This window comes from Ailuropoda melanoleuca, chromosome 16, assembly GCF_002007445.2.
Source record: "Ailuropoda melanoleuca isolate Jingjing chromosome 16, ASM200744v2, whole genome shotgun sequence".
Lineage (NCBI taxonomy): Eukaryota > Metazoa > Chordata > Mammalia > Carnivora > Ursidae > Ailuropoda > Ailuropoda melanoleuca.
This window is the reverse complement of record NC_048233.1, coordinates 80,053,459-80,079,426: the sequence shown is the minus strand read 5'-3', so window position 1 is coordinate 80,079,426 and position 25,968 is coordinate 80,053,459. Positions and strand designations below refer to the sequence as shown.

General features: G+C 40.2%; 2 protein-coding genes and 1 long non-coding RNA gene across 4 annotated transcripts; 1 reads left to right on the top strand and 2 right to left on the bottom strand.

Moving 5' to 3' along the window:
* Positions 1-3,043: 3,043 nt before the first annotated feature.
* Positions 3,044-9,477, bottom strand: LOC100476759 (high affinity immunoglobulin epsilon receptor subunit beta). Its single transcript, XM_002927629.4, has 7 exons — positions 9,295-9,477; positions 8,142-8,265; positions 7,478-7,612; positions 5,330-5,386; positions 4,632-4,787; positions 4,181-4,279; positions 3,044-3,295 (listed from the first exon to the last, which is right to left on the bottom strand). The coding sequence occupies exons 1-7, from the start codon at positions 9,351-9,353 to the stop codon at positions 3,197-3,199; spliced, it is 729 nt and encodes a 242-aa protein (XP_002927675.1). The 5' UTR covers positions 9,354-9,477; the 3' UTR covers positions 3,044-3,196.
* Positions 9,478-9,560: 83 nt separating this feature from the next.
* Positions 9,561-19,257, top strand: LOC117796721. Of its 2 annotated transcripts, none has more exons than XR_004621368.1 (5): positions 9,561-9,688; positions 9,962-10,150; positions 10,314-10,415; positions 17,409-17,525; positions 19,124-19,257. It is a non-coding gene; the product is annotated as an uncharacterized LOC117796721 (long non-coding RNA). The 2 variants fall into 2 exon arrangements; XR_004621367.1 differs by having other exon boundaries at positions 9,962-10,198.
* Positions 10,159-25,290, bottom strand: MS4A3 (membrane spanning 4-domains A3). The gene is made up of 5 exons (XM_034645766.1): positions 24,267-25,290; positions 21,780-21,938; positions 20,420-20,521; positions 19,136-19,818; positions 10,159-11,279 (listed from the first exon to the last, which is right to left on the bottom strand). The coding sequence occupies exons 2-4, from the start codon at positions 21,918-21,920 to the stop codon at positions 19,789-19,791; spliced, it is 273 nt and encodes a 90-aa protein (XP_034501657.1). The 5' UTR covers positions 21,921-21,938; positions 24,267-25,290; the 3' UTR covers positions 10,159-11,279; positions 19,136-19,788.
* Positions 25,291-25,968: the final 678 nt, after the last annotated feature.

Genomic DNA, 25,968 nt, shown 5'->3' with positions numbered 1-25,968 from the left:
TTGTAGAGATAAACTGGGTGCATTTCTAGAGGTCCTGGTAGACCAGCCTTAGGCATTTGGATGGGAATATATACGCCACGGAAGTGATGTGATCCAGAATGGGAATACTGCTCAGCAAGCAACACAGTGAAAGGATATATTTTTACGCTGCTATCAGATTTTGAGAAACATAATTTTATCTCAGAAGAATGAATGTAGAGGGGCACTTGGGTGGCTCAGTTGGTTGAGTATCTGCCTTCAGCCCAGGTCATGATCTCAGGGTCCTGGGATGGAGCCCCGTGTGTCGGGCTCTCTCAGCAGGGGAGCCTGCTTCTCCCTCTCCCTCTGCCTGCCGCTCACCCTGCTTATGCTCTCTCTCCTTCTCTCTCTCTGTCAAATAAACAAATTTTTAAAAAATCAAAAAAGAAAAAAGAAAGAAAGAAAGAAAAAGAAAAATGGAAGTAGAACTCCCGAGGGACTTGGTTAGATAAGCGTACCAAGTGTGTGATTATGCGATCACTTTCACAGTTTGGAGAAGTTCATATCTACCTGTCACTCTCTAATTTTGGCACTCTAAGTACATAAAACATAATTATCTTATCAATGACTTAACAATATTACCCCAAGATGATTTTTCAGGCTTTCCAAGGACTCGTCTGCTTAGCCTAAGATGTGAACTACTTTTTCCTCCACTTACTAACAAAAACAGCAACAGCGACATAAATATTTTGCTTATCTTTCTTCATGACTTGCTACTCGCCATCTATTTTCTTACTTTTCACATCACATTCTCTCTTTCTAAATGCCTCTACAAGTGTTTTATTCACTTACTTACCTCCAGGCCCTGGTTTGAATTTCTCTGCACCTCCGGCATTCATTCACCGTCTCTATTGGCTTGGCCCCATCTCCGTGCCTCCCCTGGAGGCAGACTTCTCTCTCACCCACGCCGGCCGCAAGACTGTCTCTGGTGGTTATTCTCTCTTTATTGGATCTCTCTCTACTTTGAGCTGCCTGCTGTCTGTTTCACAGTGCACTTTTCTAATTCTTGTAATTTCTACCCTAGATTTGTTTTTCCTTCTTTTTTTCCCTGTGATTATAGGTATGTGGAGGTTAACTTGGCTTCCCTTTTGTCACAAGTAATTCTCTCAGAGTGTTAAACTGCTTCATTTAATAACGAACTCTCTCATAATGACACCAAATTTCATCTTTCCCAAAACTCTGTATTGGACACTTTCAGGCTGTCTTCGTGGCATTTCTCTTTGGTCTCCTAAAAATGGAAGTCTGAGACTGAGCTTAATTTAGGTCTATCTGTGCTCCTTCCTCATCAATTCATATTTCTGATTTCCTATCAGTTCTTTTAACTTTAGCAGGTGTCCTCCTTTGACCTGAGACCCAATGACAGCATGCATTCATCAACCAGTTGCTTGTCTAACTTTATCCTTTAATTCAACTTGTTAACAAGATATACCAATTTCTCTTTCACTCTATGCTTTAGATACGACCATTTCTTTCCATTCCCACTGACTCCATTTTAGCTCATGTCTTCATGAATTTATTTTCATTTCAAATTCCTCATTAAACGATCTTTCCAGTTATGGTTTCCTGTCTTCACCCACCCATCTCACCAGATACTGAGTAACTTGGTAGAACTCCCTACTCCTGCTCATCAATCTGCAAACTTTAGTGAACAAGTTGTGTCATTGAATGGGCTGGTGATTCAGGAAATATACAGATTTTTGTGAGACTTTGTGTCTTTGAAAGAAATGTATTATCATTAAGAGGATATAAAATATTTGCTGAAAAGTTACATATAGTGTAAGGTGTGTGTGTGTGTTTCCACAACAGATCCTGGCAAGTAAATTATTTCCAATATCCTGGCAGGTAAATTATTCCTAATATCTTAATTTTACAGATGAGAAAATCCAGATCAAGTAAAAAAATTAAATAACCTGCCACAGCTCACTCAACGAATAAGCAATAGGCCTGGGATTCTAATGCTTTTCATAAGATGGGTGATCCTTCAAAATTCCATGTCGGATTCTCCATACAAGAGCATGCATAAGCAGGAAGCACCCATTGCTAAGCTGATATGATAAACACCCACCAAAATGACCAATACGAGCCTGCAGGATTCTATTCACACTTCCATCTGACGATCCTCCTAATGCTAATTATCTGCCAATTTGGTCTCCTCATCACCTCCACATTCAATTCACTTCCGAGTAATGTCTTTCCCCTTGTCTACTCTACCTCTCACCTGACCTCGTGGGATACCCTCCCAGAATATTCACCCATTCACTCTGTAAATACACAGTCCAGTAGGGGGACATATACCATGCACACGAGTAGCTCTTGTGAACTCAGAAAAGGGCTAAGAGCCAAACATGATCAAACTGTGAAAGTTTGGGGTTTTTTTTTTTTAAAGATTTTATTTATTTATTTATTTATTTATTTATTTATTTATTTATTAGACTGCGAGAGAGAAGGAGTGGGAGAAGGAACAGAGGGAGAGGAAGAGAGAGAATCACAAGCAGACTTCCCACTGCGTGAGGAGCCCGATGTGGGGCTTGATCTCACGCCCCATGAGATCATGACCTGAGCTGAAATCAAGAGTTTGACACTTCATGGACTGAACCACCCAGGTGTTCCAAAACTGTCAAAGTTTAACTCAGCTCTCAACCAGGTTTCCACTTGTTTCCTCTATTTGCACAGTTATAGGCACACAGCAAATACTTGCTGATTACATGTTGACCTCCCACGAAAGTTGCTGTACGAGACAGCAATAGGAAACAAGAGTCTATCACATATTCACAAATGGGTGGGGTGGAGGGAAGTTTAGGTGAACAGAAACAACAGACTGAATATTACCATCTGGAGAATAAATCCTAATGTAAAACTGGCAGATCATAGAACCGAAATTTTGCCAGTAGCCCCTTAAACAAAGATCTTGGCTTATTCTAGACCCTTTGCTGTGAGTCAGAATGTTCTGAAGACATGATTCTTTTTTTTTTTTAAGATTTTATTTAGTTATTTGACAGAGAGAGACAGCCAGCGAGAGAGGGAACACAAGCAGGGGGAGTGGGAGAGGAAGAAGCAGGCTCCCAGCAGAGCAGGGAGCCCGATGTGGGGCTCGATCCCAGAACCCTGGGATCACTCGCTGAGCCGAAGGCAGACACTTAACAACTGAGCCACCCAGGCGCCCCTGAAGACATGATTCTTAAGAATCAGCGGGAGAAGATGCTTCAACTTTGTCTTCCAACTCACTGTAAATCGGTGAATATATGTTTAATTCTTCATAAAGACGATCTTCTGCAATCTGATTAGGGAAAAGATTAATATCGGTCACCAGGAATTTTCCACCACTAGACAACTCATTTGTGAGACCTAGCTCATCTCTTTTCGCCTTTCTGAGTCTCATACTCTCCCTCATTACACCATAACTATTCCCTCCAGCTCCAACAAATCAAGCCAGGCTGGCCAAGTGAGCCCAGAGGAAACTCTACCAATAAAAAGTTGGTGAGACTATTATGTGTCTGAACTTGGGTATATCTGCTGCCTTACATATCTTGGGAGGAAAGCAATCAAACAAGGCCACCAGACTTGAACACTTCAGGCAAGTGGACAGATGGAGAGAGTGTGTATCATCTGGAAGATCTGAGTAAGCATACACTCATCAAGTATTGGTGATTCTTTTTCACAGGTCTAAGGTATGATGGATGGGCAAGGCAAGTGGAAATGCAGCCGGTAGCCGTGGAAATGCAGCTGGTAGCCGTGGAAAGGAAAGAAAATTGAGGCTTTAGAGCAAGTACAACGGTAAAAGCCAAGAAAAAGGAGAGATCAGGAACAAATATAAGAGAGCTATTCTGGAAGAGGAAATAAGCCCAGATACCTGAGTATTTCCATCACATGCTACCTGCAGATTCGTCTCTCACGCTCACCACGCTCAGAAGCATATCTGCGTTTTCTAAAATTATGAAGATTCCACTTTCTTAACCCTCAGTAATGGGGCTCTAGCATGAGATGTGTGCTCTTATGAGTGGAAAATGTGATTTAAAATAAGAGATTTGGACATGAAAATACTGAAACATAGATAAAAAAATTTCTAGAAGAAATGTCCCAGGAAATCCAAGCCGTATTTTTAGTGATGACGCTCAGATTCTTCAGTTTGTCATTCAGGATTGAGTGTCAGGCCTCTACCTACCTTGTTTCCTTGGACCACTTCTCCAACCCCATAGATTATGAGGGACATGGCGCTGCAAAATCCCAGAATGGTGAGAAACAGGATCATCGCCACAATTTCCTGTCAAACAATAACCAACAAGACAAGTAGGGTCAAAAGGTAGGTGCCCTGAAAGCGTGTTCCTTTATAGCAGCCCTGGATTTCATCACCATTTCATTAACCCCCACATGATCAGTTCCAATGAAGTGACACACACATGGGAAAGCCACAAAGTGGTTCGAGGCAGGTGACTCTAACCTCGCAGAATTCAGCTGGGGAGGGGGCGGCAGCCAGCATCTCTGTGCATGAACCCCCAGGACACTACATTATGGGATAGAGATTACAGCTAAGCATGGATGTTCAAGGAAAAGGAAAAGAGGGCTCTTACTTAGAGTGGGACTCAGATCTTAGCCCTCCCCCAAGAAATACATACAGTGGAAAAACAAGCCATGAAACAGAAGTCCTTTCCATAAGCTTCCTGGCAGTTGTAAATATAAGCCGAGCTCCTCCTCAGGTTGACCGTCAGGATGAAGATTCCTATTCCGGCAGCTATGCTGCTGACAGTGTTGGCCCCCAGGGTTCCCCACACCTGATGGTGAAAGACAACACTCAGACCTGAGGCTCCACTTGCCAGCGCATTCCATAGACCTGTCTGCATCTTTAGGGCTACTTGCACCCAGGAAACTTTGCATGGGTTCAAAATGTAAATTAAAAAAGGAAATCTTGGAAACATACTCATTGTTTAATAAGCATCTATAGCCTGATTGCGAGGACGATGTTCAGGAAGACCCACACGGACACACATCATCTCTCCTCAAACAATGTCCTTAATCAGAAAAAGATCATCTAGCTGATCGTATGACTGTGCTTACAAGGGCAACGCCTGGTGTGAGGGTATTTTTTAAACAAGTGCCAAGGTAATTATACTTTATTGTTTTCCAAAAAAGACAACTGATATTTTACTGATTATATTTTTAATGATTATATCCAACACAAAAGAGATTGGGAAAAAACCCCACATATCCACGTTCACTCATAATATGGGAGATGATGACATGTCTCCCTCAAGACTCCTAAAATTCCATCTTTCTTATCTTGTCAAGGACGGATAAGGACAGAATGGCAACTCACCAGATATGTAGCGTGTTTCTTTTCAGACATAATTGGCAAAAATCCAGAAATGGCGAACTGTACAAAAGGAAGGGGGGGAAAGCACAGTGAGTCTCGGACCTTTATTTCCCCTTCAGCCCCACCCTCCAAATATAAGGTAAAGTTGTGGGTACTCTGTAACGCTATGTATTAATATTCCCCCAGAAGCTATTTACTTATTCTTATTTCCTATAGCGTGCTTCTCGATATTAAATGTGCATACGAATCATGTGGCGGTCTTGTTAAAATACAGATTCTTTCACTGCAGTTGACGCACGATGTTACATTAGCTTCAGGTGCACCACACAGTGATTCCACAAGTCTACCCATTACGTTGTGCTCACTGCCAGCGTAGCTACCGTCTGTCGCCATACAATGTGTAACAACACCATTGACTGTATTCCCCATGCTGTGCCTTTATCATCGTGACGTATTCATTCCATAACTAGCAGCCTGTATCTCCCACTGCCCCTCACCCATTTTGCCCATCCCCCCCAACCTCCTCCCCTCTGGCAACCACCAGTTTGTTCTCTGTATTTAAGGGTCTGTTTCAGAATGCAGACTGTTATTCAGTTGGTCCTGGAGGGGGATTGTGATTCTTCATTTCCACCAGCCTCCCAGGTGATGCCGACCCTGATAACCCATGGCTTACTTTCAGAGTAGCAAGGTCCAGCAGACCCGGTACATGACTGTTATAAAATGACTCTATTTTTTTTTAAGATTTTTTATTTATTTATTTGACAGAGAGAGAGACAGCCAGCGAGAGAGGGAACACAGGCGGGGGAGTGAGAGAGGAAGAAGCAGGCTCCCAGTGGAGGAGCCTGATGTGGGGCTCGATCCCAGGACCCTGGGATCCCGCCCTGAGCCGAAGGCAGACGCTTAACGACTACGCCACCCAGGCGCCCCTTAAAATGACTCTAATTTGTTGTAATTATTTGTTTGTGTGAGCATTCTGGGTGTTACGGTGTCAGTTCCTTTGGGCAAGAAACATGTGTTTGTGGCGTGTACATCTCGAGTCTGACATATGTCATACAGACATATAGTAATTATGAAAATGTACATGGGAAAAGATTTATTGAAAATATAAATCAGTAGCGCAAATTCAAAGCAATTTCAAAGTTTCAGAGTGGAGGATGGGTTGAGAGACACCTAATAAGCTAAGTGTATGGAACGAAGGACAGTAGAGAGAAGGGTCAAATAATATATGGCAGAAGTTCAAGGAGAATCGTGAACAGGTAGGCAATCTGGTAAGTGCTAAGTATTTAGCAGAGTGCCAAGCCAATGCGATAATTTTAGAGTTAAAATATGTCCTTGTGAATGAAATGTTGATACAAAAAGCAGCATGGATTAATCAAAAATAATTATTCTGAATAAAGGAAGCCAGAGTGTAGAGAGAATATGCTATATAATTCTCTTTATATAAAACCCTAGAAAATCCAAACTAATCTAGTGACAGAAAGCCAATCAGTGATTGCTTGAGGACAGAAACACAGGGAACAGAGGGTGGGATTCCTAAGGGGTAAGGAAGCTTCTGGAGGTCATGATATGTTCATTATATTGATTTGGTAATGTTTTCATGTATGTACACACATGTCAAAATGAATCAAATTGTACACTTTAAATATGTGCGGTTGATTGCATGTCAATTACACATCAATAAAGCTATGCATTTTTGTGATCTCATTCAGTCATCTAGTTTAGAAACAGTACAATGATTAAAGGAGATACAATGAGAAAGCACCTAGAAGAGTTTTTAGGACAGAGTAGCAGTTCATCAGATGCTTTTGACCTCGTCTGACCTTGTTCTCCTCACCTCCTCAGGGTCTTCTCCCTGCCGTCATGAAGATAACTTGATTGATGAATAGGGTTAGGGATATTTTTCTGGAATTGGATTCCGAAAGTTTAGATTCATTTTCTATTAGCTAAATGTCCCTTGGGCAATTCATTTAACTTCTATCAATCTCAGATTTCTCGTCTGATAAAAGTGTGGTAACATGTTTAAGTGCTTTGTAAACTGCAGTATATTTACATACTCTAAATACTGGAATAAATAGTTGGTTAGACCTGACCTAGACAAGAGAAAAGCTATGCACAGTGTTATTTCAGAAACAATTGTAGATATTTACTTACAAACACTGCTCCCCAGAAGGGGTAGCCTGCTTTAAATGATGAAAAAACGTCTTCCTTAAATTCTGAAATATTGATCACGGAGCAGACAATTATTCCAAAACAAAGACATATCAAGCCAACCAGAATTTGAGTTACCTGTAAAAAATTCATATGTTTTGTAGAATAAGAAGGTATTTTCCCAAGATGGCATCAAATTCCTTATGATTGAATCCAAACATGAGAAATTGTTTTGGTGTTGTAGGCAATCCTGAGACAGAATTCAAATACAATATTTTCCGGTATCATCAGGCCACTCTAAGAATGGATACAGGCATGACCTAATGCAGGGATGGCCAATATATTTCTCATGTGCCTTTATTTACATAGTCATGGTGGACATCAATAATTGTTCTTTCCATCGAGGTGCAGACAAAAATTATTAATTGGATATTAATGATATTAATCCACCAGCAGCTGACCAGAGTTGGCAGATCCTATTTGCCATTCTTATCCTAGTCTTCATGAGGAAATGCTTCTCGCTACTCAACCAGGCCCAGTGTCACCTCTTCATCTACCAGGGTTCTCATGCCTCATGAATCCAAGTGGGGAAACTGTGTCCATGCACCCAAGTACACTTTCCTAGAGCCAGTCCTACTCTGGTTAAGGTTGGAAGATGCTCACTCACCCCCAGAAATTCCAGCTCCCTCTTCAAAAATATCAGCCATGTATGGCATGGTGGGGATGAGGCAGCCTTCTCCAGTAAAGGGTTTTCATGGAGAGATACTTCTGAAAGTTCAATTTCAGGTGCACTGTGAAATTTAAACAGAAATTCAGCCATGAGAAAATTCTGTGAAAAGTTCTCAACTGACAGAAAGGGGGATTTTGAGTGCTTATTTTTTCAAAAACAATCTTGCAGTTAAAATCTTCATTGAAATGTTTAAGAAGCGGAGGCTCAGAGGGTCAAGTTGGTGGCCAAGATCACTGTCTAGCTAGTGATGAGATGAACAAAATGGAACAAAAAATGAACCAAGTCTTAATCCAGGGTTATTATAGCAAGTTCTTTCCCAGTGATCTATACTGATGAGTGAAAATAAAAACAGGCATGTTTACCTATGCGTCTCTCAGTCTTTTTAACACAGAAATGTACCTGAATATATTTTGTCAATGACACGCTCAACTTCATGTGCACAAAGGAACGGCTCCGAAGGGTTAGTACAATCTCTATTCCTGCTCTCATCCTCAGAGGAGGCTAACTGGAAATACTGTCCCTTCTAAAACTTTGGAATATACTTAATATTTTGCAATGATATTCAATCCAATATTGATTCCCAAAGTTCTGTCACCAGCCTCTCCTAAAAAAAACCTTAAAAGGAAAGTCTTAATAACATGTTCGCTTTCAGTATGCAAAGGAAAACTGAATCATGCACCTCTACCAGCCTCGCCCATGAATGTTTCCCCTCTAAACGGTGGGGCAGGGTCCCATAGCTTGAGGTTCACGAAGAGTAACCAATAAGGAGCCCCAGATCATGTTGAAAAGTTTCCCTTAACATACATCAGATGCAGAGGCAAGAAATCTCAATTGATAGGACCTCAATCCCAGAATATGAGCCCCTGCTGCGAGAAAACTTAAGTTCTTTCCAGGTCACAAGCTGAGTAAAAACCTTCTTCCCCATCACCCAGAGAGAACTACTGGCAAAGTACAGCCAAGAGCTTCTTTATACTCAATATATAAATAAAACCAGATGGGTCTTTGCCTAAGTCCATGAACTGGCATCTCCCCCACTCTGTGACTATCTCTGGCCCCCTGGGAATAGGAAAAATTAGTAGCTTGTACTTACCTGGAGGGCCCTTGTGGGTTTGGGAGAGCAAGACCTGCCCTACTATTTTCTGGGTCCATTTGTTCATGAGCCGAGCTGTGCGCTGGTGAAGGATGCTGTTACAGTGAGCCTTGGTGGGCTTCCTCCTACAATGTGCTCCCGACGAGCAGTTAAGATGGGTTGGCTCATGACATTGATGACTATCTTCATACTTAAGACACTTGTCAGATAAGTTTCCCAGCTGATTAAGAGCAATAGGTTTTTCATTTGTTTGTTCGAATGAAGAACAAAATCGAGGGACAGACCAGGGAGTGGTATGAAATGAAGACATGGAGACTCCTGGGGAATGGATCTACCTGAGACCAACACAGCTTACAGAACCAACAAATGAAACAGTTTAGTGGAGATTGAGAAGGTGAGAGAGAATTACACAACAGAAAAAGATGTTCTTCCCTTCTGGAACTTTCTGTCCTTGGCCATTTCTGTGCCAGAAGTTTCCCAAAGGCAGCTCTGAAAAGCCTGTCTTCTCTGTTTAAGACACAGGTGGCTTCACACATAATGTAAGGCTGAAACACTGCTAGCAAGTGTGTCTTAGCCTCTGAGTCTCTGGATTTGTCTCTGACTTTAATATTTATTGTCTTTCTCTCTCCTCCTGTCTTTTGGACATGACATATATGGCTCTCTGCAGCAGATGGGCTCTGAGACCGGGCAGGAAGAATGCTCTGAGCCGCTCCTGAGAGCACATGGGAGCTGAGTGTTCACACAAAACACTCCCTGGGCTGCTAAACATGAGACTGACTCTCTGCTGCTTTGATTTTTGTGATGGAAAGGATGCAGCCTCGAAGCACTGAGGGGCATGAACTTGGCAGCAAATCCTGTGAGTAGATCTAAGCAGCATTGGACGGACCATTGTATCTAAATTAAGGTCAGAGCTTCACTGATGTTCTCATCTTAATAGCATAACTAGCTAAGAAAAAATGAATACATGGTAAAATGAATACACAGCTGAGATTCACAGATTTGGGATTCTTTTATTTCAGCTGAATTACAGACATACCCTTGAGTGGCTCTTCCTTAAACTGTAAGATACTACAAATTGCCCAGATGTGATGAAACTTCTCCACATTCTCCAGGAAACTAAGGTATGTGTGTGAACAGAGGACATTCAAAGATCTAGGAGCATACCTTTCGTGACAAAAATTTATTAAGCCATGTGCCATTTTCCCATTGTGTCTTTGGGAGCTTGTGGACCGAACCAATGTGTTATCGGAATTAAGAAATAAAACTTCTTAATGTACACATTCATCAGAAAAGGACTTCGGGCTCGAGGTCAGGCACTGCTCTGTCATGCAGAAGTGGGTACCACGGGACCCTCCTTGTCCTGCTCACTGTCGCAAGCTAGAAGAGTAGGTCAGAGATAAATGAGATCATGTTACTGATGTGTCAGATGCTGCTGGAACGCACAGGAGAGCAACACTTCTACCCGCTCAGGGGTATGCAGAATTCAAGGCAGAGATTCCCTGGGAAAGCATCATGTGAGGCAGGACTCAAAATCATCCCCTCAGGAGTTTTCATCTACAGAACGAGACCACGTCTGCTGGCCAAAGTCCTGCGGAAATGCCCGTCGGTGGTGCTGTCTGGGAGCATGGAAGAGTGCATTACGTGTGTAGCAAATAATGAGAAATTAGGCTTGAGGTTTAGACAGGAAACCAATGGAGTCTTTGGTGTTTGGACATGAAACCGTTTTGTGAGAATTTTCAATAGAAACTTGCAAAATGCAAACCAGAAACTGAGACATATCATATGGCCCCCAACTTGCTTCAGACCCTGGTTTCACCAGCACCTTCTTCTACCCCTCTTGAGATGCTTACCCAATCCTGTACCCATTCGAGTCCTTAGAACATGTGCTGTTGACTTTCACAATTGTGAACATGGAAACAGGCCAGCATGACTTTTATTTTTGGTGGAGGCAAGATTATCAAGATGAGTTTTCATCGTGCCTCTGCCTGAAAGAAAGAGATAATAGAGTGATCATTTCCTGCACTGAGGACGTCTGTGTCCACCCGGCAGGGCATTCGCATATGCTTTCCATCGGCACACCTTCTTTCCACAAGCAGTTTCTTTTCTCAGTCCACACTGGACTTGTTCTTCCAAACTCAGAGATTTGCTTTCAGATCCCATCTGAACAATTGTTTTCTCTGACTGAATGCTCAATTTACTTAAAATAAATATCCACCAATTTTCGTGTTGCAAATGGAAAGATGCTGGGGCGCGTGGGTGGCTCAGTCGTTAAGCGTCTGCCTTTGGCTCAGGGCGTGGGATCCAGCCCCACATCAGGCTCCTCCACTGGGAGCCTGCTTCTTCCTCTCCCACTCTCTCTGCTTGTGTTCTCTCTCTCGCTGGCTGTCTCTCTCTCCATCAAATAAATAAATAAATAAATAAATAAATAAATAAATAAAATCTTTAAAAAACAAAAAACAAAAACCCAAAAAACAAAACAAATGGAAAGATGTTATCTCTTAGGAGGTATTTTCTGCTACTCCCAAAGGAATCATTACAGCCTCGTTCTCTCTGTCTCTCTGTGTCCCTTTGTCTCTCTCTTTAAGAGGCCCAGAAAGGCTGAAACTGACACCAAACACGAAGGTTCCACGGGAAATTGGGTTATAAAAAGGAAGGAAATAAGAAAATATTGTTCACAAAACAGGACAGGAGGATCTAAAAGCGAAAGCCTTTGTCTCTTCATTTACATGACTTCGGAAATGCAAAGAGAAAGATTTACACAGACAACCCAGGTACTTAAAATCTCCTTGAACCTTTCCTGAAATTGGAGCTCATCTGCCATTGTTGCTCCTGGGCCACTCTGCCAAGGTCCTGTCCGTGTTTCTTCTGTCTGTTCACACCCCTTCTAGCTCCCAAAAACGGCACTTTCACAGGGAAGATTATAAGCGTGTAATATATTTGTTCTCTTGCGACCAAAAACATCTGCTTAGTGGGCAGAATAAGAGACACTTAGAATCACAGGCAAAGGGCAGACATTAACTCCTACTTCTGCTACGAATGATGAGCTTGTTAGCTTTCCTAAACCCTCTGCCTTTCTCCCTGCCCTCCTAATACAGCTGCATTTGGTCAACATCACTTTTTGCTGTTTTCAGTATTATTCCAAAACTTGGCATAATTTCCTATTCTTTATGAGCATATTTTTGAAAACGAAATTTTATCTTCCAATACTTTCCGAGTGTTGTATCAATTGCCTGTCAACCCTCTTTTTCCCATTGCTAAACCTGGAGAATGAGGTAGCCCAGACTTTTCCTGAACACCTGTCTGAACCTTGTTCCAGTCTGGGCTGGTTGCCTCTTAGCATGCCACACTGCTGTCCTTGTAGGACTTCCCATTACCCTGTCTTAAATTGGATTCTCGATTTCCCTGATTCCACTTTTTTCTCTCCCTTAGCGTACTCTTGCACATTGGTAGTGTTAACCTGAAAAATAAAATGGCCAGTTATTTTACCAGAAAAACGAGTTCATTCCGGAATAGCGGAAGCATTGCAGTTGGGGGCAAGCAAAGTATGGCAAACTGTAGGTGAGCCCGAAAAACAAGGGGAGGTCAGCTTTTACTAGGCTTTAGAAGGAAACTGGGGAGGGTTGTTTCGCACAAAAGTTCATTGGAGAAGAACAAGGATTTGCGGTTGTGGCCACTTTTCACTGGCTGCAAGCGGTGGTTAGTGCGTTGTTGCAGGGGCAGGGAGAGACCTTTATTCTTTTTCTTAAAAGCAGGAGATAAAATTCTTATGTGAAAATATCCTCCCTTGCTAAACTAATCATCTTCCTTCCCGTGGGCGATGCGGGCGGCGGAGAGAGGTATGTGTGCAAGAGCGCCCTCTGTAGGGCTCCCTAGTTCCATTGCTATTTACTCGTGGTCCTGGTAGAACACTGTCCAGTTACGTGCTGAGAAAGGGTACCTGGGAGATCGAGTTTTTGAGGCTTTGCTGGCCTGCACATTTCCCTTTTTACACCCCCATACTTGATTGAATTTTAGAGAAGTATAGCGTTTGAACTGGAAAATATTCTTTTCCTCAGAATCATTCACTCTATTTTCTTCTAGCATCTAGAGTTCATTTTGGCAACTCCAATGTAGTTTTACAATTATTTACAAAATTACAAATATTTGTATGGTGTCATGTATTTTCTTTCTGGAGATCTTTATAATTTCTCTTAATCCATTAATGTAAAAATACATGATCTTTAGATTTAATGTAGATCTTATGCATTATTTCTACTGGATAGTCAGGGTTTGCAAACTAGAGACCCACCCATGTACTATGTTCTAAAAAAATTGTCCATGTATTCTTATTGATAACTTCCTCGTTTAAAAAAACCTGTTTCTTTTATCTTTGTGGACCTCTTACTAGGGAGATGGCAGACATCCAAAATTTGTCTCTATTTTCATGTCTTTCTCACATACGCAATACACTTGTTCCAGCCCAATGGCCCTAACCCATTCCACCCTCAACTCAAAAGTCTAAGTCCCGAGTCTCATCTAAGTATCATCTGCATTAGATATGGGTGAGCAATTCATCCAGAGGCAAATGCTTACACAGATGACTCAAATCCATCTTTAATCAGTATCAAATTGTGACTATTTATATAACCCTTTATATGGCTGGGGTTTTATGTTAAACATTTGCCTTCATTTATTATTGTTCCATGAAAATAGGGACAAAATGATTCTACAAGTTGCAGTTTTATCTCTGAATTTTTAACACAATGACAAAGCATGTGGTAGAAACTCAATATTGAAGGAGTGAATGAATGAATGGGTGAATCAACTGTCAGGAAGGGGGTCATTTCTCCCTTTTCCTCTTAGTTCTTAGGGCTGGTCTGATAATTAAAATGAATTACAGGAAAAAATAAATTTTATTACATACTATGGGGAACCCACATAAACATGTGAGATTCTAAAGGCAAGTAAAATGGGGATTATATGTCAGCCTGAATTAAGGAGAAGGGATAAGTGTCTGGGACTTCAAAGGGAAGGCAAGCAATTCACAGGAAGATGATAAAGAGTAAATGTTTGGTAAGGAAGTATTTGTTGGGACATGCAGAAACAATGGAACATAGGAATTTTAACAGACTTTGCTAGGTTTCTCCCAGTTTCCTGAACCTAGTTCACATTATACTGTAGTTATCTATGATGATAGCTCTCCTTCTGGAGCATGCCCTCTATTAAAATTCTTTTAGGCCATTAGCAGAAAGGTCAAAGTTTCTTCCTGTGGCTCTAGAAAATAGCAAAGTGCTAAAAAAGGAAGGGAATGTTGGGAGCATGTCAAAACTACACAAAAGCAAGCCAGCTCAGCTCTCAACAGCCAAGGCTGGAACAATTTGAGCAATTAAAAAAATATTTGTCATAAGCCAAAGAATAATATAAATATCCATGAGTCTGTACTGATATAAATAAATGATTTAATGAATAAAGAAATGAGAGAGAAGGGACAAATTTCCTTTATAAAATTCAAATAATAAATGAAGAAGAAATTAGGGAAATAGAAAATCACCTTTTGAATGACACAGTAGTAACTGCTGCAAGAAAATTCTATATGTGAATGTTAAAATTAGTGAGTGAAACTTTAAGGAGAAATAGGATATTTACATAGCCTCAAACTATCTTTTCTAAAATATTTATTACTATGGTGGTTTTAACAAATGTCCACATTTGTTTTGATAGTCCTTTCTCCAGGAGGTGGAGCTCATTTCTCTTCCCCTTGAATGTAAACTAGACATTAATTCACTTCTAATGAATACAGGATGGAAAAGAAAAAAAATAGTAACTTTTCAGTGAAGACATCTAAAAGATGTTGGGGAGGAAACATTTTCTTCTACCATTCAAAGTTTCTTCCAGCTGGTCCAAGAATTAAATTGACATGAGACAGATTAGCCGGAGAAAATCAAACATAATTTCATACGCACAAGTGTTCCACATATATGAGAGGTACAAAGACAAAAAAGTAAAATGAAGTATATAAGCCATCCTGAGCTAAGGAATGGGATAGGGATCTGGGGCTTCAAAGAGGGGGAGCAAAAATCACAGTGCAATAAGAAGAAGAGTAGATGTTTGTAATTAGATGTTTGCCCTGCCATACAGATAGGTCACTCGTATACAGCTTATCTTTGGTGGAATGCCTGGGTGGCTCAGTCAGTTGAATGTCTGACTCTTGATTTTGGCTCCCATCATGATCTCAGGGTCATGAGATTGAGCCCCATGTTGGGATCCACACTCAGTGGAGAGTCTGCCGAGATTCTCTCTCTCCCTCTCCTTCTGCCCCTCACCCTGCTCATCCACTCTCTCTCTCTCTTTCAAATAAATAAATAAATAAATAAATAAACCTTTAAAAAAGATTTTTATCTCTGGCAATAACTCTTATTCTTGGAAAGATCTCCAATTTAGATCCTTCTAGCTAGTTAAGCGAGGGACAAAAGTTTCTCTTGAGCCCACAGGGTCTTGCCTTCAGCTCAAAACAGTCTGCAAGCTAATGAGGCACATCTTGGGGAGATTTTGTTCTGAACCCCTTCACAGACACCACCTTAACCAAGTAATCATGGTAACTACATCAATGACGCCATGTTGATATCATGAGTATACTGATGTCCTTACATACTGTGATGAGAAGGGTACTTCAACTGCATGAAAGTCTTCCCTAGAAACCATAAATCCAGTTGAATCATGGCATAAATCAGACTGACCCACACTGAGAAGACATTCTACATAATACCAGGATGGTGCTTTTCAAAAATGTCAAAGTCATGAAAAACAAGGACAGTCTGAGAAACTGTCTCAGATGAGAAGAGACTAAGGATATATATTGATCTTTAAAAAAGAAAGAAATTTGCTCCCATTTGTAGGTGTAAATATAATAGAAGATGAGCAAGATCTTGAAAGGAAAAGTCCCATAATTAAAGAGAATAACTGAAAACCATAAGATATTCATGAAAGAAATTGAAGATGACACAAATAAATAGAAATATATTCCACACTCATGGATTGGAAGAACTGATATTGTTAAATGTCCATACTACCCAAAAATAATTATGATAGGCAACTAAAACGATGTGGTATTTTCAAAACAACAACAAAGTCTCTGAAATAGGAGGCTCTGGGTGGAGGCATGCATGTATGTGAACTTCAATATGGCAAATAAGGAGATATTCAACCAAAAAGTTTTAGAATTATTAGCTTTCCGAAAAGAGGATGATGATAATGATAATGATGATGATGATGACATCACTGTCTATAGAAAAAATAAATTACAGCTATATTAAAGATCATAATATATAAAGAAAATCTCCATGGACTTGAGCTAAGGAAGGGTTTGTTGCACAAAACACAAAAATGCATTAATCATGATGAAAAGTGAGTAAATAAAACTACAACAACTTGAGGTGCAAGCAAAACAAGAAGTAACAAAAACATCAAAATAAAACAAAGCAAAATCGGGAGAGAAGATATTTGCAAAAAATAATGTTCAACAATAAAAACAAAATGTATGTGTTCATGAAACTTCTAACTCCAGATATAGGTTAAATTTCAGGTGGGGTTAGGTTAGGGTTTGAGTTCTAGTTTCTGAAATTCTCTCACATTGCCTTCAGCTTAGCATGGAGGTTAGTTTTTGCCATAGCCACTAACAGCTACTAGTTCTAGCCATCGCTTAAGTCACAAATATGATGAAAGGGAAGGTCGTATTTTACATTTGTAAAGAAGCCTCCAACTTAATGTTGATGTTCCACAACTGAATCAAGCCCTGGTCCAGGGACATGTCATGGGCTGAGACAATCAAGAATGAAAGTGTTCTGATGGGTTCAGATCTACCATGGTGTAGCCCTGCAGCCCAGGGTGAGGTTAACCACCAAAATCTCAAGGCTGCCATGAAGCCAAGGATAGCTAGAATGGCTGCCAGATAGGCAACCACAATGTCCACTACAGGATGTCAATATGTTTTGATCAAAATTTGTTAGCAGATATCTTTGGAAAAATACAAAGAAATTATTTATTTAATTATAACATATTAGAGAAGAAAAGTAGAAATAATGAAAAATGATAATACAATTGTTACTATAAATAACTTTTTTCTTCTGCTGGTCTAGATGCACCCATCATTTGTTTTGTGTACGGCATCAGACTCCTAATCAGCCTTTTCTCCACTGATTCCTTCCAATACACTCTACACTGCAACTAAGAGGATATCTCTAAATTTCAAAGAGGTGTGTGGCCTGTCCATATTTATCCAGTGGTATGCTACAAATATTGAACAACTGGCTTTCCAGAGTTGGAGGGTGGGGGTGCGAATGGGACTTGTGGCTTTAACCAATCTCTGATGTATAAATACTACCACCACAGCCAATTTCAACCCACCAAAAATATGTTAATTTGTGATCCCTGAAAATTTTAAGTCAGCTCTCACAAGTCAATATAAGGCAGCTCAACACCACTACGTACATTTTCAATTGCTTCTGAAGACTCAGAGATTTGCTCTGTCTTATGGTCTCCGTGATGTGTGTACTTTTTCTCTTTCCAAAGTTTTATCTTGCCATCTGCTTTCACACAACATAGATACACTAAACTCTCGTTAGTTCCCTGAATATCCTCAATTCTCCCTAGCTTAAAGACTTTTGCGTGGATCCCCCTTCATCATGCCAATTCTAGTTATCTTTAAGACCTCAGTTTAGAAGAAAATTCGTCTATAAAACAATGTTATCCCCTCTAACCTGAGTTAGGAACCCTTCCTACATCTTCCCAGATTCCTATACTCTTCCTATCATAGCCTTTATTACTCCATGTTGTAATTACATATTTCCATGGGTTTATATCGCCCACTGTGAACAACTTGAGAGCAGAAACCATCCATAATTCTCTATTGTATGCTGAACTTAGAGCACAGCACATGCACCTAGTAGATACTCCCTAGATATTGTTGAATGGATTAAAAAGCAGATATATATATATATATATGTGTGTGTGTGTGTGTGTGTGTGTGTGCTCTGAAGAAGAGAGGCAACAATTAGTAGAGAAGAGTGTGAAAGAATTTTTGCACATATGGTAAACAAGGAGCTAAGAGTAGCCTATGGATATGAACTTATAGATATTATGAATGACTCAGTTTAGTATCAAGAGAAGGAAACTTATTTACAAATATGAAACATAGGCACTTCAGCAGTAGATAAATCAGGAACCAGGTACCATCAGAAGGTGCTTTAACATCAAACTGCCACCTTGAAAAGATAGCCATTAACATCACCGGGGGATAGGAGGAGCCACAACAGAAGTGAGGTTTTCTGCCATCTTCCCTGCCCATCTAACCACCATCTTGCCTCAGCCTTAACAGCAGCAGCACCAATAGCAACAACAGCATTATTTCGTACTTGTGGGTCAATTTCACCTTTGCTATACTTCGTTCAACCCTTATAACAACTGATAAGGTCGTCGATATTTTTTAAAGATTTTATTTACTTACTTATTTACTTAGAGGGAGAGCACAAGCAGTGGGAGGAGCAAAGGGAGAGGGAGAGAGAGAATCTCAAGCAGATGCTGTGCTAAGCATGGAGCCCAATGTGGGGCTTGATCTCAGAACCCTGAGATCTTGACTTGAGCTGAAATCAAGAGTAGGTTGCTTAATCAAGTGAGCCACCCAGGCACCTGGAGGTTGTTGATATTATCACACGTATTTTATAGGTGAGGAAAAACAGGTCAGGGAGATCAAGTAACTTGCTCAAATTCACACAGGTAATAAGTGACAGTATCAAAATTTAGAGCCCGATCTATAAGATTCCAAAGCCTTATTTTTTACTTCTCTGTTTTACAGTTTCTCACCAACCTTTGAAGAACAAATGTTGATACTGCTCTCAGAGTCCCCAGTCTACACCATCATTTATGTATCAGGGCATGGTGGAATCTCAGCAGCTGACTGAAATAAAATCTCTGAGGCTTGACCCTCCCATCTCAAATATAGTAAAAATGTATCTTCATGATAATGATGGATTTTTCTTTGAGTTTTCACAATGCTGATGTCAGCTAAAGTCAGGAAGTGTTTTTCTGCAATGAAAAAAATCTGACTCATTTTCTTTTTCAGTGGGTGGTTGGGAGTCGGGTTTAGAGAGAACACATAAAACAGGAATTCCTCTACTTTCCTTCTTTAAACCTTATAAGGCAGTGGAGTAGGTGGGTAAGAAGAAAGAGCACCGATTCTGGGAACAACTTTGGATGGTGATCACAGAAGGTACGAAACCAAGAACGTCTAAAGAAGTGTATTTTTCCTTCCATATCCAAACATACTAATGGGGTTTATAATTAGAACAGAAAAAATTGAACCAAATATTCAAGTTTCTCATGATTGGTGCCCTAAGAGAGTAGGATTGCGTTTTGCAGGCTCCCATCCTCCTGAGTTCTTGGATGAAGCTCTGACCCACTGGAGATTTAAGCTTGAATTTCCTTGCTCTCAGACTTATTTTCATCAGGAGGCATTCCTGCTTACACGGAATTGGAAGGAAAGGAAATCACCTGGAAAATAAAACATCAATGTCCAAGAACAGGATCATCACCTCCCTCTCCTTCCATCCCTTCCTGAATCACCATGACCGTCGCCAATTACACGCGATTGCTGATTATTACTGTGCTGAGGTTTTCCGTACATGGTCCTCACAACAAACATCAGAAGAGAATGAAAATGCTTTCATCTAATAGTTGAGTTACCTAAAATCTGGAAACAATTCATAATTTTTTCCTGGCTATACAACTAGAAACTGACAAGTTACAAAGAGATCATTGAACTTAATTATATCTGTATAAAAATGTACTAAATGTTATTATAACATTTATTATAGTGTAGTAGTTGTATTATTATTGATACTTTATTGATTATTATACTGATTATATTACTATTACATTATACTATGATGTTATACATACATTGAATATTATATTAAATACACTGTTTCCTCATTTTCCAGCCTTCATTCCATCCCTCATGCTCATACCATCTCTAACTCCAGGTACGCCACAAATCGTTACTGCATAAATGTGTCTTTCCAATTCTGGGAGTCAGAGAGAACCTCAAACCCTAGCAGACCATGTGAATTATTAGTCATGGAAACAAACCCACCTCAATCGAATTACATGAGCTTTCTATGCACCACATGGCTGAGACAGAGATGCTTATGCACAATTCCACCAAGGTAAGGATCAGCATTAGGGACATCAGGCCCTAGGGGATATGATGCCTCATATCAAACCCAGTACAAACATTCAGAGGGAAAAAAAATTTCATCAGGAAACCACAGATAACATCTCCCGCCCTTAAAACAGAACAAAGTGAACCATAGATTAGGTTTAAGACACAGACACACACCAACGCTCTACAAGAGAGACTTTGTCAACCTAAAAACATGGAAACATTTTCCCTGGAGAGAGAGACACATTGAATTTCTTTATGAACCTACGGGAAGTAGTCATGGGTGAAGAAACCGTAGAGGCAAATGCTGATACTGTCGCTAACATCTACTAATTTGAGTCAGAGCAAACCAGGGAGATGAGGAGGCAGTTCAGGAAAACAGACAAAAATAACCCCTCCGCCATTTCATTAATGGAACCTCATTAGAGGGTTTATGCATTTACACCATCGCTAGAAACGAAACACTAAACTCAAATATTAAACACAAAATTACTAGACTAGCGAGCCCTCTATTATCACTGAGGCACCTCGATGAAGCAAATACAAAATTGCTCCAGAAGGAAAATACTATGAAATCCACAGGGGAAAAAAAAAATCAGACCCATATAAATATAAACTTGGCTTATTAAAAATACAATTTAGGAAAAAAGGAGGCACAAACTTCTACGCTAGCATACAGGAGGACTGGGAGTCAGTCAGTAAAAATAGATCATAAAATAGGTCATCATAGAGAAAATAGGCAAATTTGAAGGAAAAATCTTAATTCTAAGTGGACCTCAGATGCGGGAGAATATCTAACACAAACAACAAAATCGTTCGGAAAGGCTCTTAAGGAACTTCCCCTTAAAAATAAAATACCCCCCAAAATTCAAAAGTGAATCATGATTTGAAAATCCCAGACCACAGAGAATACTGCAAATCTCCTAAGTCAGTTTTATTAGTAAGATACGAAATAATTTTTTTTTTCAATTTGATCTCTCTGGAGAGTGTAACAGTAGTAGTAATAAATATTAACAATATAATACAATGTGCACTGTTTTAACTGTTAATCAAATATTAACTTGTTTAATCCTTACACCAGCTCTGTGAGACTGATACCATTACTATCCTCATTTGAAAGATGAGCAAACTGAAGCACAGAAAGATTGTCTCACTTGACCTTCATTACAGAGCTATAAAGTGGCAAAGCCCAGATTCAAATAAGGTTGCATGATACCTGATATATTATTCTTCTGTACATTTTAGATTGTCTAAAATACTTTATGATTAAACATAATTTTTGAAAACATACGTTTGAAAAGATGCCCACGTAAATGCATAAGTCCCGTGACGATGAAGACTCACAGTTCTTGGAAGAGTGCTTATTAACTGCTAAATTTACTGAGAGCAAAACAAACCCAACTAGAGCCACAGCAGAGCTGGCAATACACATTCCAAAAGCGTTTTGCACCTAAAAAAAAGAATAAGAATTTTCAATTAATATAGGAAGCACACCCTTCCTTCCTTTGGTGGCGATTCATTTAAGTTAATATCAATTTAAGGTTGCTTACACGCCCAGCATCATCCTAGATTCTAGGACACATCAATGAACAAACCAAGATCCATACCCTCTTGGAGCTTACATTCTAGCAGCAAAGACAAAGAAAACAACTAAGCATACGAACAGATAAATTACATAGTATTTTTTAAAGGGAGTAAGTACTATGGGCAAATGGAATGGAGTGAGGAGGACCTGGACATCCAGAGAGGAGTGGAGGTGGTGGTATTCATAGGAATGCTGCCCCGGAAGAGGCAGTGAGGAGCCAAGTAGGATACGCAGGAGGACAACTGGAGGAGAGTCCTTTCAGGCAAGAAAACAGCTCAAAGCCCTTCAGCCAGAGTGTTGCAGCCATGTTTGGGGAAAGCAAGAAGACAAGGTGGATGGTTGGAGGGGAGTGGCCAAAGTCAACAATATGAGGAACTGAAGATGGAGAGAGAGGGGAGAGCTGATCACACCCTGCCCTGCAGGTCTCCAAAAGGACTTTGGTTATTACTCCGAGGAACATACAGAGCCCCTGGAGGACTTTGAGCAAAGGAGCAACACAATTAGATTAATGTATCAGAGGGAACACTGATGTCTCAAGAGGGACTGGTTTAGAGAGGGCCAAGGGTAGAAGCAAGGAGACCAATTAAGAAAGATGGTGGTGGACTGGATGAGAAACAAACTTGGATTTAGCTTGAACATAGGGCCAACAGGTTTTGCTGACAAATTTGATTCAAGATTGACAAAGAATGAAAAATCGAGGATAATTCTCAGGTTTTTAGCCTGGGAATCTGGAAGGAATGAGTTCTTATCAGTGGACACAGGGAGGACAGTGGAGGCGGAAGATTTGAGGAGGAAGATTTGGAGTAGAGTTTGGGGCTCTTAGAACTCTAAGTGGAAGCAATGAGATCCACCAGCCTATCACCCAGGAGGGAGATCTAGGCTGGAAGTATTCATTCACTGTTGTGGGCATACAGCTGTCACTTGAAGCCATGAGCATGGATGAGGTCACCAATGGAATGACTAGGGCAGGTGACAAAGGATTGAACTCTGCGGCACCCCAGCCTTCAAAAGTCGGAGAGAAGCAAAGGAAAGGACATTGAGGAGGAGACACTGAGAAGACAGGAGGAAAACCAGCTAATTGAAGTGATCAAGAGGCCAAGTGAAGAAATTATTGGAAGGAGGAGTGACAAACTATGTGTTAAATGTTGCTCGTGAGTCAAGTTAGGTAAGGACTGGGAATTGGTCTTTGTGTTGCCAACATAGATGTCTTCAGTAATCTTAAGGAGAACAGTATGGAGAGGGGATAGGGAAGAAAATAAAGCCTTATTGGAATGGCTTTAGTTGAAACTGGGCAGATCTGAATTGGAGACAGTATAGATGATCCCTTTAAATGGTTTAGCTACAGAAGGAAAAGCAAATTGTACCCATAGCTATCAGGAGAAAATAAGGTCAAAATGGTTTTTTTCTGCTTAGAGCACTAACTAGATGCTTATAGGCTGATTAGAAAGATTCAGCAAAAAGATATTTGGAGTGGTGCACTTGGGCTGGGAAAAAAACAAACAAACAAAAAAACAGAATGGAATCTAGTATTCAAGTAGGGATACTGGCTTTGAAGAAAATCATAGAGAGGTCACTTGCTGTAAGAGGTTAGAATGAAAAGAGAAATGGTACAGACCTGGTCCATGAAGTGGATATTAGAGTGGGGGCCTGAACGTTCTCTAATGGCTTGAATTTCTCAGAATAGGAGGCAAGGTCATCAATGGACAATAAAGGTGAGAGAAAAGGGATTGGTGTTTGAGGTGGCCATGCAGGGAGGGGGCAGAGTGAACGAACTAGGGAAGTTGTGTAACTGGAGAGATGATTCAGACAGAACACATAACAAAGGTGCAGTGTTTAATGAATCACTAAAGGAATAAAACTTTTGGCTTTCAGTTGCGGAATTAAGGGTGGAAATTGTACGGTGAAAGTAATTAGAATGGGTCAAGTTTCACAACACACAAAAATCAAGAAGCTTTTTTCTGAGCTTCAAATTCATCAAATATTCAAGGTTACCATCCCAATAATCATTCGGAATCTCTATGATTTTCTGATACTTTACCATCTGAACACCTGAAGAAAAGAGAATTAATTTTCTTGCACATTACATGAGACTCGATGTCTCTGTTGAATTCACCAACCTCTACTCTCCTCTTATTAATGGATAACTTATTTCTAGACCTACGATCATAGAAGACAAGAACAACTGCCACTTACCAACGTTTTCGTGGGTTTTCTCCCAGCTGCAACAGATAAGGATCCCGAAACAATGAACTGTTCGCACACAGGACATGAAGCAGATAAGAGAATACTAAGTATCAACTATTTTTTCTTTGTACTCCTTTGATTAGTGGCTATCTAGCAATGGTTGTACAAAACTTCTGGTTTAAATTCACATTCTACCACATGGAATTATACTTGATGTTGTTCATCATTTTATAGCATTAAAATTTTAAATTAGTTAAAAGTTTGAGCAAACATATAATATTTTCATATGTTTTATGTCTGGCTTTTTATAGGTTGTACGAGTGTGCATACTTTAAAAACAATACATATATTTAATGTAACATAATTATCTTTATGATTCTATTTATAGTAAATGTAAATAATATTTATTTATATACACATGCATATGTAACATTATTCTCATGTTCTTACCCAGGCTTCAGATAAGGGTTTGATTTATTGGATTAGATGTCCTAAAAGAACTTCTGCAAAACTGCCTATATTGATATACCCACTAATTTTTAAATGATTATTTTTGGTAAGCTATTGTTTGCATGACTCTAATTTGAGAAATTGAATTTTTTACAAGTTCACGGTTTTCTTAAAACTTCATTTTGTTTTATACCTCATAAATCTTATGACCATTTACCAAGTCACTTCTATGGTTTGAAGGCAAAGTTGCCAAAATCGTGGAGAGCAAAAGCTTGCTACATAAATTCAATTCTTGAATTCTGACTGAACGTGAAGGAACAGGTTTTGAATTCCCCTTCAAACAACAAAGTGGTCATCACAAGAAACTCCAGGCTCGCTGGAGCTCCATGGTCAAGAGCATACGCTCTGTGTCCTGATGCCGTCTTTAACTAGTATTCATTCTGCACCTGAAGCAAAGTGTCAAGCCCTCCTTTGCCTGTTTCTTTTTCTGTAAAATAGAGATGTGAATATCCCCATATGAAGGTCACTGACCTTAGAGCTATATGGGGATAAAAGGAAATAATACACAGTAAGGTCCTAGATATGGGCCCAGCATACATAAAGCACTCATATCATTATGACATAATCATCCTAAATAAATAAGTGTCTTTAAGTAGGTGATGAAAAGATCAGAGCCAAGAGACAGTAAGGAAATAAATAACATGCGAAGATTCAAATGCAATCTTTAGGAAGGTCACAGGGCAGGGCTGTGAGGAAGGCCTGGAAAGGGAAGGAAGTCTGCGGGAAAGAGGAGAATGTTCCCAACAAAGTGGGTGAGGTTCTAGTTCTAGAAATTGGAGTAGAAATGGGAGCTTGGTCACAGAAAAGAGCAAAAGACGGCCAGATACGATGACCCAAGGAGAGCTCTGGGAGACTGTGAACTTGGGCACTGACTATAAAGGAAGCCTAGGTCCAGCAGCCAAGAAAACGTAGCAAATGCAGGAGCTCTGCCACCGGGGCTGGCACCTGAGCCTGGAGCCGAGGCTGTGGAGCGAGGGATGACAGAGAAACTCTAACCATAAATCACGAGGAAATAGCTAATGGATAGAGCCATTGCAAATGGAATACTGACGAAGAAAAAATAGGAGGAGGAGGGGGAGCGGGGGAAGGGTAAGGGAGAAGGACGAGAGAAGAGGAGGACCAAGAGGAGTGGGGTAGAGAAGGAGACGAGGAGGCTAAGAAGAGGAGGAGAGAAAGAAAAAGAAGACCACGAAGAAGAGGA

Coding starts and splice junctions, on each gene's coding strand:
- MS4A3 (XM_034645766.1), bottom strand. CDS start 21,920: ATGTGTATTGCCAGCTCTGCTGTGGCTCTAGTTGGGTTTGTTTTGCTC. Junction 20,522..21,779: donor ACGTGGGCATCTTTTCAAAC/GTATGTTTTCAA, acceptor CATATCCCCTAG/GGCCTGATGTCCCTAATGCT. Junction 19,819..20,419: donor GCTCATGTAATTCGATTGAG/GTGGGTTTGTTT, acceptor TTTATTTTCCAG/GTGATTTCCTTTCCTTCCAA.
- LOC100476759 (XM_002927629.4), bottom strand. CDS start 9,353: ATGGACCCAGAAAATAGTAGGGCAGGTCTTGCTCTCCCAAACCCACAA. Junction 5,387..7,477: donor CCTTCTGGGGAGCAGTGTTT/GTAAGTAAATAT, acceptor CCTTTTGTACAG/TTCGCCATTTCTGGATTTTT. Junction 4,280..4,631: donor TCATGGCTTGTTTTTCCACT/GTATGTATTTCT, acceptor ATTGTTTGACAG/GAAATTGTGGCGATGATCCT.